This window comes from Zalophus californianus, chromosome 5 (assembly GCF_009762305.2).
Source record: "Zalophus californianus isolate mZalCal1 chromosome 5, mZalCal1.pri.v2, whole genome shotgun sequence".
Taxonomy (NCBI): domain Eukaryota; kingdom Metazoa; phylum Chordata; class Mammalia; order Carnivora; family Otariidae; genus Zalophus; species Zalophus californianus.
In genome coordinates this window covers 28,344,294-28,357,690 of record NC_045599.1, presented here as the reverse complement: position 1 = coordinate 28,357,690, position 13,397 = coordinate 28,344,294, and the positions used below count along the sequence as shown (strand labels likewise).

General features: G+C 60.0%; 1 protein-coding gene across 1 annotated transcript; it reads left to right on the top strand.

Annotated features, from left to right (window-relative positions):
- Window positions 1–2,105: 2,105 nt before the first annotated feature.
- Window positions 2,106–8,500, top strand: PITX1 (paired like homeodomain 1). The gene is given in 4 exon segments (XM_035727757.1): window positions 2,106–2,535; window positions 4,820–5,052; window positions 7,050–7,378; window positions 7,380–8,500. Coding segments are annotated over 4 exon segments (939 nt in total). The 5' UTR covers window positions 2,106–2,369; the 3' UTR covers window positions 7,591–8,500.
- Window positions 8,501–13,397: the final 4,897 nt, after the last annotated feature.

Here is a 13,397-nt window from a genome sequence, read left to right as displayed (position 1 = left end):
GTCCTCGCCGGTGCCCGGGCAGGCTGGGTCACACGCTGTTTTTGAAAAGAGTTACCTGCTGCTGCAGGAGGTGCAACCAAGAAATGTGGTAAAAGATGGGGCTGAGGGCAAATGCTGGGCATCCATCCTTCCCAGGTCCCCCGCCTGCCATCCTCCCTCCCCCACACACACACCCCCAAGACTATTTTCATCCTATGGGGTCTCAACTTAGAGAAACTCCCCTCTAGGAGAAAAGGGCAGGAGTTGCTGAGCCTCCCCAACTCAAACCCCTGAGGTACATCCTCTCTCTGGCCTCAGACCCAGATCCTGCCCCTGCGGTCACAGGCACCCAGAGTGAGGTGTGCCAGCCCTAAGGAGCTGTGCTTTCTCGCAGGGCCCAGGGCTGGGGACCTCGGGCTAAGGCTGAGGGAGTGAGAGGCAGGCCTGTTTCCACCCTGCACCCACCCGACCCCAGCAATCCTCACCAAACAACTCAGCCTGAGGCTGTGGGTCTCCTTCTGATGAGGAGCCATGGTGAGGGCTGGAAGGCAGTGCTTGCAGAACATCCCAGATCCTCACAGTCTGCACAGTCAGTCCCAAGCAGAGATCCCCAGGAAGAGATGGGGGGATGCACCGGGCCCTGGGGTGGGGCACAGGGCCTGGAGAGTAAGGCAGTGCTTCTCCACCAGGTTGCTGCCCTGCCCAGCGCTGCTTCTATCTGATGGAGTTGGTCAGCAGATGACGGGCAGAGGGCAGCCTGGGGTCCAGCTGTGGCCAGAGGAACAGGTCAGGGTTGCACCCTCCCACCCTAGCCGCCCTCTATTTGCTTGAGACTCTGAGGTCTCAGGGCCGGTTAACAATTGTTCAGCAAAATCCTTCAACAAACTTCACTGAAGTAGGAGGACTCCAGAAGGGGGTCATTCTTAGGGGTGGGGAGGGCATCGGCTGTGCCTGCCCCCATGGAGGCCCCACTGAGCTGAGCTCAGCTACCTCTGTATGAGAGAGAGCCTCAAAGGCGGTCGGCTTCCTGGCCTGGCGACCCAGGGCTGGGAAACTTCAGGCACCTGGCCTGCATGCAAGGCCAGGTGCCTGCAGCTCTGGGAAGCCACAGCAGAGGCCCCAGATGGCTGCAAACCTGCCCTGAAGGGGGCAGAAGCCAACCCCCTGGCTGCCAAGGCCCGGGCCTGGCTGATTTGGCCAGATTGGCACAAAACAAGGGGAGAGAGCCCTACAGAAGAGGCTGTGGGGCCTGGCGGGGCTCTTGGGGTCTCCCGCTGCACTCGCCAGACGCCTGCAGCCAACAGAAACGTTTCGTCTGATTAGGAGCCATCAGTTCTATCCCAATCCCGGAAAATTGACTGCGGTGCAGAGGGGGAGGCCAGAGAAGCAGCCTTGGAGGACAGGGTCCAAGCTAATTAGGAGGCAGCATCCGGGGGCCCATTAGAACACAGACTGCTGTCACTGGGCCGGGCTCAGGTCCCGGGAGAAGAGGCCGAGCAAGGAGGGGCCGGCGGCCCCTCGACGGGGACGCCGCTGGGAGCTGCCGGAACGGGCCCCGGGCTCTGCCCCCGCCCGCTCCGTGCGATCCTGCTCAGGGAACATTCTCTCATCCTGGGCTGTTCTCGCCGGAGGCGGGGGGGGGGGGGGGGGGGGGGGGCTGGGGACTTCGAGGCGGCCCAGACAGCAGTTGATTCTGAGCAAAACAAGTCATCTGGGGCTTGAGGTGGGCACGAGCCACGCGGGACTTGGAGGCCAGATGCGTTTCTTTTGTGCGGCCGAGGGAGAAGTCGGTGTGTCAACGGGGAAGGAGGGAGCGGCGCGGCGAGGCCGCGGGGGGGGGGGGGGGGGAGGGGGCGGGGAGGCGGCGGGAAGGTGGCTGCAGAGGGGGAGGGCACCGGCTCGGGAGGGCGGGCGGCTCGGGGCTGGATTCCGCCCGCGCTCCCTCGCTCGCCGGCTCCCTCCCTCCCCAGCCCCCTCCCACCCAGGCCCACCCCACCCACCACCCCTGGCGCAGGGACTGCTGGAACCTGGCGGTGCGCGCTGTCGCTTTAAGACAGCCTCTGCCGGCGCCGTCCGGAGCCTTAGAAACCGGCCCGAATCGGGAGCCGGAGCCGGGGCCGGGCGGGCGGTAGAGGCCCGAGCGGCGGGAGCGCAGCGCGGAGCGCGAAGCCGGGCATCCGGTCGCGAGAAACCGCTGCCGCTGCCGCCCGCCTGGCCCCGCAGCCCCGGGCGGTCCATGGGGCGGGCGCGGCGTCGTTGCGGGCACGGGCAGCCCTGGGGGGCAGCCCCTTAGGCGCTGTGCTCTTGTCCCCGCAGGTCGCAGCCAGGGCGGCCGGGCGCGCCCAGCCCCAGCCCCGGCCCCTGGAGCGCCCGCCGCGGTCCCCGCCTCCATGGACGCCTTCAAGGGGGGCATGAGCCTGGAGCGGCTGCCGGAGGGACTCCGGCCGCCGCCGCCGCCGCACGACATGGGGCCTGCCTTCCACCTGGCCCGCGCCGCCGACCCCCGCGAGCCGCTCGAGAACTCCGCCAGCGAGTCGTCCGACACGGAACTGCCAGGTAAGCGCGGCTCCCCGCGGGGCGCGCACCGAGCCGAGCTGGGCGCACGGAGCGGGGAGCAGGGCCTGGAGCCCGCGCCGCGTAGTCGGGCTCCCTCTACACCCAGGAGCGTCAGGACCTTTTCTTTTCTCGTTCTCGGACTGAGGGTGAACGCGGAAATTTACACACTTTATAAAACGAAAATCAGAGCTTTACTTCCACCCGGTCCCCACGCGCCAAGAGACCGGCAGATGCACAAACCTACAACGGGAGGGTCGGACTGACAGCCCCTCTTGTTAAGAAGCAAAGAGAACAGGAAAATAAAATTCGGTTTGCGCACCTGGGTGCCCAGGGGCCGCTCAGACCGCAGGAGAGGAGTAGATCAAGAAAGGAATGGGGCGGCGGATGAGAGAAAGTGCCCAGAGAGAGATGGGGGCACACACCCCGACAGGCGGGGGCGACAGACTGAGAGGGAGAAATCGAAGAGAAGGGGTGGCGGGAAAAGCCAGAAAACAAACGGGGGGGGGGGGGCGGTGGACAACCTCAAGTAAAAAGAAGACAGAGGACAGCGAGGGCGATTGGGCCAAGGGGTGAGGCTCGGCTTCAGGCAGAACTCCCTCATTGAGGGAGCCCGGCCCCACGTGCGCCGCGGGGCCCGGGAGCCGCCAGGCGGCCCAGCCAGGGCCCTGACTCTGCTCGGGCACGTCTCCGTCCGCGCTGCCTTTTTGTCCGAGCTCAAGCTTTTTTCCCCCAGGCTGGCCGCGAGCTGGGCCGGCGGGTGGGCGGTGCGGGCAGCAGCGCGGCTAGTCCTCGGCCGGGCCGGGCCTCCGGGGTCTCGGTTTGGCTCGCGGGCTCACCGTCCCAACTCGGCGCCTCTGCAGCGTTCATTTCTTAATCCACCGCCGAGTGTTTCTCTACGCGTTTTTAATCTCTGTTTGTTTCTGTTTTGCATCCCTAAGTGACTTTTCTCTGAGAGGGTCTGTTTGCTTGGCTAAAAAACAATCAACGCTGAACTGTACTTTTGTTTTCCAAAAGTTTTAAGCGTGGCCTTTGGTTGGTTTTTACTTTTAAAACCCAGAGAAATATGCAGCGGTAGAGTGCTCTTTTAAAACCGAATCTATGAGGACATATTTAAAATGCTAACTGGAATTTTCGATATAGAAAGAATTACTACACTAGACATATTTCTCTGGAATTTAAAAATCTCTACATGCAACATTATTCTTGGGGAGATTTTTTAAAAGTCAATCCAAAATGGCGCGTTTCTCCGGGATTTTTTTTTTTCAAAATCCATTTGCAGCGGGGTTATTTTGATCATTTATCTAACTATAGTGTTGTATTTCCCCAGGACTTAAAAATTATCTCTAGAAAGGGCATTATTAGGAAGGGGTTAAAAAAAAATCTATCTACAACAGTACACTAAGTTTTTTTTTTTTTTAATCCCAGAGAAATAAATGTGTGTGTGTGTGCCTGGAGTTTATACGAGTACCGCACTGTATTTAGTTAGGGCTGTGTTTGCAGGGAGGTTTTTGCCTTCTTAATTTGCATTTGCTCTGTGTTCCTACCTGCCTAATTTTTTAAGAGTTTGTGAGCCTTTCCATGGTGTTAGGATAGAACTGCGTTTATCTTGGCTTCTATGTTTTGTTTTTAAATTTTGTCTTTTTGTTTCAGTGTGTCTGTGACTGAATGTGTTTTACGTAGCTTGAAAGAGTGAAAGGCTAGAGCCTCAGGTCACCCAGACAGAGTCTGTCGGTCTGAGCTGCCGCCTGAGGGATTTTCTGGGCCTCTGGACTTGAGGCTTGGAGCAAAGGCTGAGAACACAGCTGTGTTGTGCCTGCCCAGTGTGGCTCCCACACAGCCCTGGGGAGAAGAAAGTGGGGTGGGGGCGGCAGGCCACGGCCCCTGCTCCCCCGACCCACTAGCTTCAGGCTGGAAAGATTTGATCCTAGTTCAGAAAAGCAGAGAGACACCCCCCCCCAGATTTAGACCCCAAAGAGCCCTCAAATTTTCATACATTTGCGGGTGACAGGCAGTCGGGCTTGAGCCTGAGCCCAGCTGCAAGAGCAGGCTCTGCCCAGCCAGGAGCCTAGGCCTGTGCCTCCGGTTCCTGGGCTCTGCTGGGCACGACCGACCAAAGGTGACTGCAGACGATCAGGCAGCCAGCAGGCTCTTTCCAGTGGGGACAGTTCTAGGGCCCCTGGCGGGAAGGGCCGCCAGCGCTGATGGCAGGCGCTTCGGTGGAGCCGGGACGGGGTGCAAACGAGCATAAGCCCAAGGTGACCGGAGCCTGTCCTGCCCGATTCAGAGAAGGAGCGCAGCGGGGATGTCAAGGGGCCGGAAGACAGCGGCGCAGGAGGCGCAGGCTGTGGCGGCGGGGAGGACCCGGCCAAGAAAAAGAAGCAGCGGCGGCAACGCACGCACTTCACAAGCCAGCAGTTGCAAGAGCTGGAGGCCACGTTCCAGAGGAACCGCTACCCCGACATGAGCATGCGGGAGGAGATCGCTGTGTGGACCAACCTCACCGAGCCGCGCGTGAGGGTGAGCGCAGCGTGCACGCCTAAGGCGACCCGCGCCTAGGGCTGCTGGCCACCTCTGCCGCAGTCCCCGCGCGCAGACTTTGTCTCTGTCCCACCACTCAGACCTGCTCCCTCCCTCCGCCGTTGAAGATGCCACTGTAGGCCCCGGGTGTCCCCCGCTGCCGCTAAGCCCTTGGGTGGGTGGTGCCCCTGGGCTGCTGCCGCCTGGTATCCTACCTGACCCTCGGGCTCTACTGCACCTTCGCCCCAAGATCTGTGGCCCCAGGGGGATTTCCCCTGCGCTGCAGGGCCCAGGGCCCACTCGGATGTTACGGCCTTAGACTGCGCAGAGGACTCCCGCCTATGGGGACCTCGGAGCTGCTGGCGCCTTCCCCCGGAAAACGAAAGGGAAAGGCAGGCCTTGCCTGGCCACCTGGCAGAGGCCTGAAGGGTACCTAGGCTTGGAGGCTCAGAACCTCCTGGGGCAGTGATCCCAACCACAGCCTGCTTCTCCAGAACCTCAGCGTAGTCCCCACCTGACTCGTCTCCAGCCCCGTCAGCCAGTGAGTAGCTGGACCCTTTCCCTGTTGCCCCTTCCTGTACGGCTGGGGTCAGGTGAAGGAGGAGCAGCTCTGGTGGAAGAGTGACCCTCAGGCTGAGTCCCTTTGGAGATGTAAGATCTCTGACCCGTGACCAGACTGCACCCTCCCTCTCCTCGCCCTTTGGTTCTCAGTAAAGGCAAGAGCATAGAGGTTCTCTTGCCAGAGCAGCAAGAGAATCATTTCTCTGAGTACGCAAATATTTAATCAGATACTGGGAGGACATCCCAAGCCAGCCCAAAATGCTACCTGGCCTGGTGACTCCCTGCTATAACCCAAACTCTTGCCCCTCCCGTCAGGCTGGCCAGCCCAGTGGGACTCAAGTGAAGACAGCACTCAGTAATCCAGAACTCACTAATCCTGCCCAGGTTTACGGTGGTAGGGGTGGTGTGGGGGTGGAATCAGGCAATGTCTGTGCCGGGGATTGGAAAAGGCTGAGATGCGGGGGTCGGCAGCTAGCTCAGGAAAGTCCGCCCAGGGCTGGAGGAGGGCTTCAGAGGATAGAAGCATACAGTAGGACGATAGGAGCGGTTGGGCAAGGACCAGGAGTTGGGAAAGAACAGGTTCTTACTAAATTTTGTGGGAGAGAGTGGAGGGGAGATTAGAGAGAAACTAGTAAGAAGTGAAAGGAAATTAAATATTTGCAAAGAAACATATTTGGCATATATTTAGGTGGCAGGAAAAATTAAATATTTAAGGGCAAAGGGATCAAATATTTGAGAAAAATAAAGAATCAACTATTTAAGAGAAACAGTGACGGTCAGATGTTTGGAAAGACAGGGGAAACTAAATATTGGGGGAAGAATCAAAAGGATCAAAAATGAGGGATAACGGAGAAGATGGACTGAGGGAAAAGAAAGCAGTTCAGATAGCGGGGTAGACCAAAAGAAAATAAACATTTGGGGCAGAAATGAGAATATCAAAGATTCCCAGTAAATATGGATACAGACTCTTTGAGGAATGAAATAAAGGGAGAATAAAGGGAGTCAGAAGATCCAATATTTCAGGGAAGAAAAACACCTTTTGTATTGGAGGGAGAAGGAAAAGGATGGAATATTTGGGAGATAGACCGGGACCCCTTTAGGGGAGAAGGCCGGAGATGGACTGGTTGAGAGAGAAAGAAAGCAAACGAATATTCGCTGAAACAAAAGAGGATCGATCCATATTAGGAGAAGACATCAGATTTAACTTGGGGGAGTGGATATAGATCAGAAAAGGGGAAAGACGAAATGTTTTCTGGGGACAGGAAAGGAACCATTAAGGAGCGCGGCCCGCAGGGGCGGAAATAACGAAGAAAAGAGACGCTATTTGGAGAGACGGCAGCGGCGGCGGGCTCGGGGCGGAGGGGGCGGAGGGGGTGGAGGTGGAGGGGCCTTCCCGCCCTCGGCAGCCCTGACCCTTCTCCTGCCCCCTCCCCCAGGTCTGGTTCAAGAACCGGCGAGCCAAGTGGCGGAAGCGCGAGCGTAACCAGCAGCTGGACCTGTGCAAGGGCGGCTACGTGCCGCAGTTCAGCGGCCTGGTGCAGCCCTACGAGGACGTGTACGCCGCCGGCTACTCCTACAACAACTGGGCCGCCAAGAGCCTGGCGCCAGCGCCACTCTCCACCAAGAGCTTCACCTTCTTCAACTCCATGAGCCCGCTGTCCTCGCAGTCCATGTTCTCGGCACCCAGCTCCATCTCCTCCATGACCATGCCGTCCAGCATGGGCCCCGGCGCCGTGCCCGGCATGCCCAACTCGGGCCTCAACAATCAACAACCTCACCGGCTCCTCGCTTAACTCGGCCATGTCACCGGGCGCCTGCCCGTACGGCACGCCCGCCTCGCCCTACAGCGTCTACCGGGACACGTGCAACTCGAGCCTGGCCAGCCTGCGGCTCAAGTCCAAGCAGCACTCGTCGTTCGGCTACGGCGGCCTGCAGGGCCCGGCCTCGGGCCTCAATGCGTGCCAGTACAACAGCTGACCGGCCCGCCAGGCCCCGCGGGCCCGCGGCCGGGGTTGGCGCCGGGGCGGGGGCGGCGCGGAGGACTTAGCCACGCCGCGGCCCCTGCGCCCGCGCAGCCCTCTCCTCCCCACCTCCCCACCTCCGGGCTGGTTGTGTGTTTGCTTTTTCTGGACCCCACTCTGCCCTCCCAAACCAGACGAAACAAAACGAAAAGACGTCGGAGAAAAGTGCTGCGAAAAAACGGATGAGTTGCAATTTCCCTCGGGATGGCGCGGGTGGTGTGTGTTCGCTCCCTCGGGCCGGGCGGGCCCGTCACGCGGAGGGGGCGCGGCGCGGGAGGCCGGCGGGCCGAGGAGGACGCCCTCGTAGCCCGCGTTCCCGCCGCGCTGGACCCGGGAGGAGCGGCCGCGCCTGCGAACTGGACGTGCGGAGCCCGCGCAGGCCGGCTTCGGCCCCGTAGGAACCGAGGCGCCCCCTCCAAGCTGGGCCCGGCCGAGCCTACCTTAGCTCGATTCGGATCCGAGTTGGAGCGGGCGCTGGGTCCGGGATGACGGCGCCCGGCCTGGGTTCGGGGACTCGCTGTGGAGCCGCACGCGGCCACGGCGCGCCCCGAGAGCCCTCGGCAGCCCCGAGCACCGGAGGCCTATTTTAAGGCTACGGAGCCCCAGCTGGCGGTGCGGACGTGGCGGGAGAATGGAGTGGGCTCGTCTCCGAGCACCCCGGGCCCCCCCCCCGCCCGCCCAAGTTTCGCCACAGGCCCAGACCCTCCTCTCCGCTCCCGGGCTAGGAGGTGGCCCCCTTGGCCCGGCGAAGAGCCCCCTCCTCACCGCCCGCGGTGCAAGTGTCGAGCCGGGAGAGCTCGGGGCGCGGCCAGCCCCCCCACCCCGCGCCGCGCCCACTTTGCACACCGGCTCTCCGGCCCGCGCCCCTGTTTACAGCGTCCCTGTGTATGTCGGACTGACTGTATAGAATTATAAATCTGTCTATATCGACTTGTCCATGTACGTCTATTAAAACCATAGTACAAGCGTGCTAACCACTGCCGAGCCCCGACTGCTTCATTCCACTGAGGAGGGAGGCGGGTAGGAAGGGAACGGCGCCACCATGGGCCCTGTGGGGTAAGAGAGGAGCTCAGCGGCCGCCTCCTGGTGGAGTGGGAGGTGCTCTCTCTTCCCACCACAGTTCCTGACCTGCTCAGCCCCACTCCGTGAGGGCCCCCGTCCGGAGCTCTGAGCTCACCAGGGGCTCTCCGGCGGGACCGCTCAGCCTCGGCGCGGCGCTGTGCTCAGCGCCCTAGCCAGCACCCCCCCTTCCCCGGCTGCCGGACTCTGCAGGCTCTTCCCAAGCTGTGTCGGCGGGAACCCCCAAGCCCTCGGGGTGCTGTGTGGCCCTTGTCCACCCTGAGAGTTGTGGTGAGGGCCGCCCAGGGCCCCTTTAGTCCTGGAGTTGTCTTGTCTCCTGTGGGCCCAGGACCCCCACCTTGGAGCTCTACCCTAGCTGTTTCAGGAGGACTGACGATGCAGGATCTGCCAGTGTCTAGCCAGGGCCTCCCTCAGCTATTCCCCCCACGGAAATCCCACTCAGGGTGTGCTGGAGAAAGTGTCCATGGCACAGAATGAACTCACTTCCCTTCCACCCCAAGGTATCAGAAGGAGGCTGAGGGCTCTTCCACCCTCCCAGGCTTTGGAAACGATGAAGACCAGCCTGTAAAGTGCCTGTAAAGATCTGCTTCCCTGAAGTCAGTCACTTCCAATGGCAAAACAGAATGTTTGCAGCTGAGGCGGGGGGAGGAAGGAGGGGTTGGTATTCTGCTTCAGACTCACCTTGTGACTGGGATTGGCACTGCCCTGGAGCCGGACCCCCGGCAAGCCCTAGATGGAAGTGGGGCACAGCCATGGGCTTAATCACCAGCTGATAGCTGGAGAGCCCTGTGCACACATTCTCAAACCAGGTCAACACTGCCTCTGAGGGCAGGAGTGTTGTCCCTATTACACAGGTGATGGAACCGAGACTTCACCATGCTCTGCGACTGGGCCAAGGTCACAGGGGAGTCAACAGTCTTTATATTCCAAAGCATCTTTCCACCGATCTTCCCACATTTAGATGAGGAGTGAGGAAGGGTCCTTCCTGGAGGATGGCCCAGCCATCCTGTAGGACTTACAGGACTGCTGGAGGACTTACAGTGTGGGGTTCTGAGGACAGGGCCAGATATACAGGCCAGGGGAGGGAGGTGGGGGGTGGGAAGGCCAGGGCTGGGGGCTGGAGCCAGACCACCCCTCCCCCAACGGCTCCAGTCCAGAGCTCCGACCCCTCACTCTCTGGAAACCCCTCACTCTCTGGAAACATAAACACAATCACATCTGGACTCAAAGTGCCTCCCCCAGCCTCACACATCTGCCAAGGCCAGGGGGCCCTGGTCTCAGTTGAGGGCAGAAGGCAGGAGAGACCTAGGAGATGGGACTGGAGGAGAAAGGGAGGCAGAGAGTCCTCTCCTGAAAGTCGGGCCTGGCTTCAGGTGCCATGGCCGACAAGGGGCTCTGGTGGAGACTCAGTGTGGCTTTGGGGCCACAGATATAAGTGGCAGGGCAGAAGCAGTCCCAGAATGTCCCCATCACCCATCAAGGACCAGGGCCAACAAGGTGAGTGTAAGACCCTTTTGTGGGGTTCCCCCAGCTCCTCTGACCCGGCTGTTCTGTGGCTGCAGATAGGAGTGGTAGCACCCAGCCCTTCCCAGCTGTATCCGCCACGGGATCATCTCTGAAGGCAGGCTGAGGAATACAGGGGGGCTCTGAAAGGCCAATCCTCCGACAAAAGGCAAAAAGCCCTCGTCCTCCTCTGCCTAAAGACTGGGGAAGGAGTGTCATTCATTCACACAACATTTGCTGTGCTCCTGCCCTTGGCGCTCGGGATTGAGCGCTGGGAAACGGACGGTCCCTGCTCTCATGGACAAGTAAACAAACACGTATATAATTACAAACTGGGCTGAGTGCTTTTGAAGAACAAGAACAGGGTGCTGTGAGTCAGAAAAAAATGAGAGGTCTGCCTCGAACAGGGTGCTCAGGCCAGGCTGTTCCACAGAGGCGGGTCTGTCTTGAGCGGTGAGCGCTCTCATTTCTTCCACCCATTCAGGGCCCGGGGCCCAGGGCGAAGCGTAACACTCCTCACGGATCAGCCCCTTTACCTAAACGCCAACCCTAGGAGGAAGAGTTCTCATTATCCCCTTTCCCTGATGAGGTCCCTGAGGCTTAGAGAGGTCAGGTCACTTGGCCAAGGTCCACAGCAGAGAGTGATGGAGTGGATTCCAGCCCAGTCTGTGGCCGCTCTACCGTCTGCACTGGGCTGCCCCATGCCAAGCAACGCGGGCAACATGGTGGGGAGGGGGAGGAGTCTGGCCTGCAAGAGATGGTGATTTCTACTGGCTACCCGGGACTAACCCCAGGAAAGAGAAAAGCAGATTTGGTCCTTGCTTGGTGCTGAAAGCCCCAAAGGGCTGCTGCAGGTTTAGAGCAGTTGCGAATTAGAAACAGGCGGGCCTGAGGCGGGTGCCCAGCACTTGGTTGCAGGCACTATGGGGCACCAAAGGAAAGTGCACAACCACCAGAGTCCCCGGTCACTGAGAGGAACCGTAGCTTGAGGGCCCCAGCCAAGCGGGGGGGCGGGGGGGGGCGGCTCCCTAGGGGCCATGGCATCCCTGAGGACAGCTGCCAGAGTCTAGAAGGGGAGGGGAAGTCACAGCTGGAAGATCTGCCTTGGAGGGGGCACTGCCCCGGGAGTCCAGGCCCGGGAGGTGGCTGTGTGCCGTCCTTCAGCGTTGCCTGCCTGAGCCTGCTGCTCCCTGTGACAATGGAGCAGGGCCTCAGTCACGAGACAGGAAGGATGGTTCGTGCCCACCGACCTCCCCATCTCCCGGGCCTGTGACTCGGCTCTGGCATCCAGAGGAAGCTTCGCTGTGGTCTTTGAGAGCAAGGGTTTGAGTTCTGGCTCCACCTCTGAGTTGCCTTGGATAAGACACCATGTCTCTGAGCCTGTTTCCTCTTCCATAAAAGGGAATAACAATCCCTTCACACAGTTGTTTGAAGGATTAAAGGAGATAACACATCAGACATTAGTTGTGGGGCCGGCAGAGAGTTATTACTGATGGTGGTGGCAGTGTGGTTGTTAGTCTGCCTCTCCCCTTGGGGGCCCTGTTCCCCGCTTTCCACATTAGTAGGGCTTTTCTGAGTTTCTCAACAGGTCATTTCTGAAAATGTCCTTTGGAGCCCAACTTGGTTTTCCCTCCAGCTTTGCTGGGTGTCGTGGGTGTGAGTCCTGACTGACAGTCCCGCCGACTTGCCTTCCCCACTGCATCCCACCCGGGGACCCATCCTGGACTTGGACCCTCGGGAACCCAGCCTGGTGTCCTAGCGCCAGGGCCTGGGAGGCCCTGAGGAACTGCTGTCCAATGGGCCTGGGGAGAGGCACACGGGCAGGCAGTACTCTGAGAGATGAGCCAGGGGAGCAGAGGGGGCACTCACCCCAGAATTCTCCTCTAAGGACTCCCTGCAACATGGAAAAAGGAGGCCTGGACACTTCTGTGTTCTCTCATCTTACTGATAGCTAACCTCAGCCCCTTACCAAGTGCCAGGCCCCGAGAAGCACTTGATAACAATTACAGTGCTCACTCCTCAGGGGAGGGAGGGGCCCCTTATCCTTACGCGGGAAGACACCGAGGCTGAGAGAGAATCAACAGCTCACCCGTGATGCCACAGGGAATGAGGGACGGAGTTGGGACCCAGGTCCATGGTCCCCTCCACTGCACTGTACACTCTCTTGACATTTGTACTGGGTGGCGGCAGGGGGAGCGGGGGAAGGATAAACAATTATAATTCATGTTGATTCCTGTCAAGAAGCTGGGCTCAGGTGTGCTCTGGGAGAAAGAAAAGGCCCCAGGCCCCAGGATTTGCCTCCACTGAGCTCACTTGGCTATTGTGTGTGTGGGGGGGGAGGGGAATAGCAGAGGGCACAGGTGACAGGGGGACTAAGGAAGCCCCGGGATGAGCGCAGCAGAATGGAGTGGGCCGGTGAGGGCACAGAGCAGCTTTCTGGTAAAGGCAGGACCCTGGAACATCAACCATTAATTCCAAACTCCTGTCTCCTTCAGTACTACAAACTTCTCATTTCCTAGATGCGTGTTTCCAGTCTGCTTCCCTCTGGAAGCCCTCCTAGGGTCCTCCCAGCCCTTGCTGGCCTGGCCCCTTGCCCGTCTCACCACCCCACTCTTCACACACCTGTGTTGCCTTCGCAGGGCCCTGGACCTGGCCTCCCAGTAGGTTGGTGCTGCCCAGAGCAGGTGTCCATCTACTGAGTGGCTATAGGAACTTCAGGACACTCAGCCACCAGAGCCCAGCCAGGCTTGGGGTGGGGGGGGGGAGGGGTGGGCTGTGACCCAGGGCAGAGAGACGCTGCAGAGGAGCAGGTCAGGGTGCAGGAAGCTGTGTCGGGAAGGGAGTGGAGGAAAGCTCGCTCTGGCTCTCTCCGTCCTGTGGCCACATCTCACCCTGCACTATCCCCTGCTGTGCACCGGACATATTTTATTTCTCTTCTTCATCTCATTTTATAGATGAGGAAGCTGAAGCTCAAGCACGTCACATAACCTGTCCAAGGGCACACAGCTTTTAGGGACTCGGGTCCCCGCCGGACCACAGAGCCCACAGCCCTCGCTAGTGTGGACACAGCCTCCTGGGGGCAGGGCACTGGCAGCTGGGCAGGGGGCTGCCGTCACAAAGTCAGCATGCCCAGGCAAACAGGTGTGGACCGCAGCGCCTGGAGAAGCGTCCGCACACAGT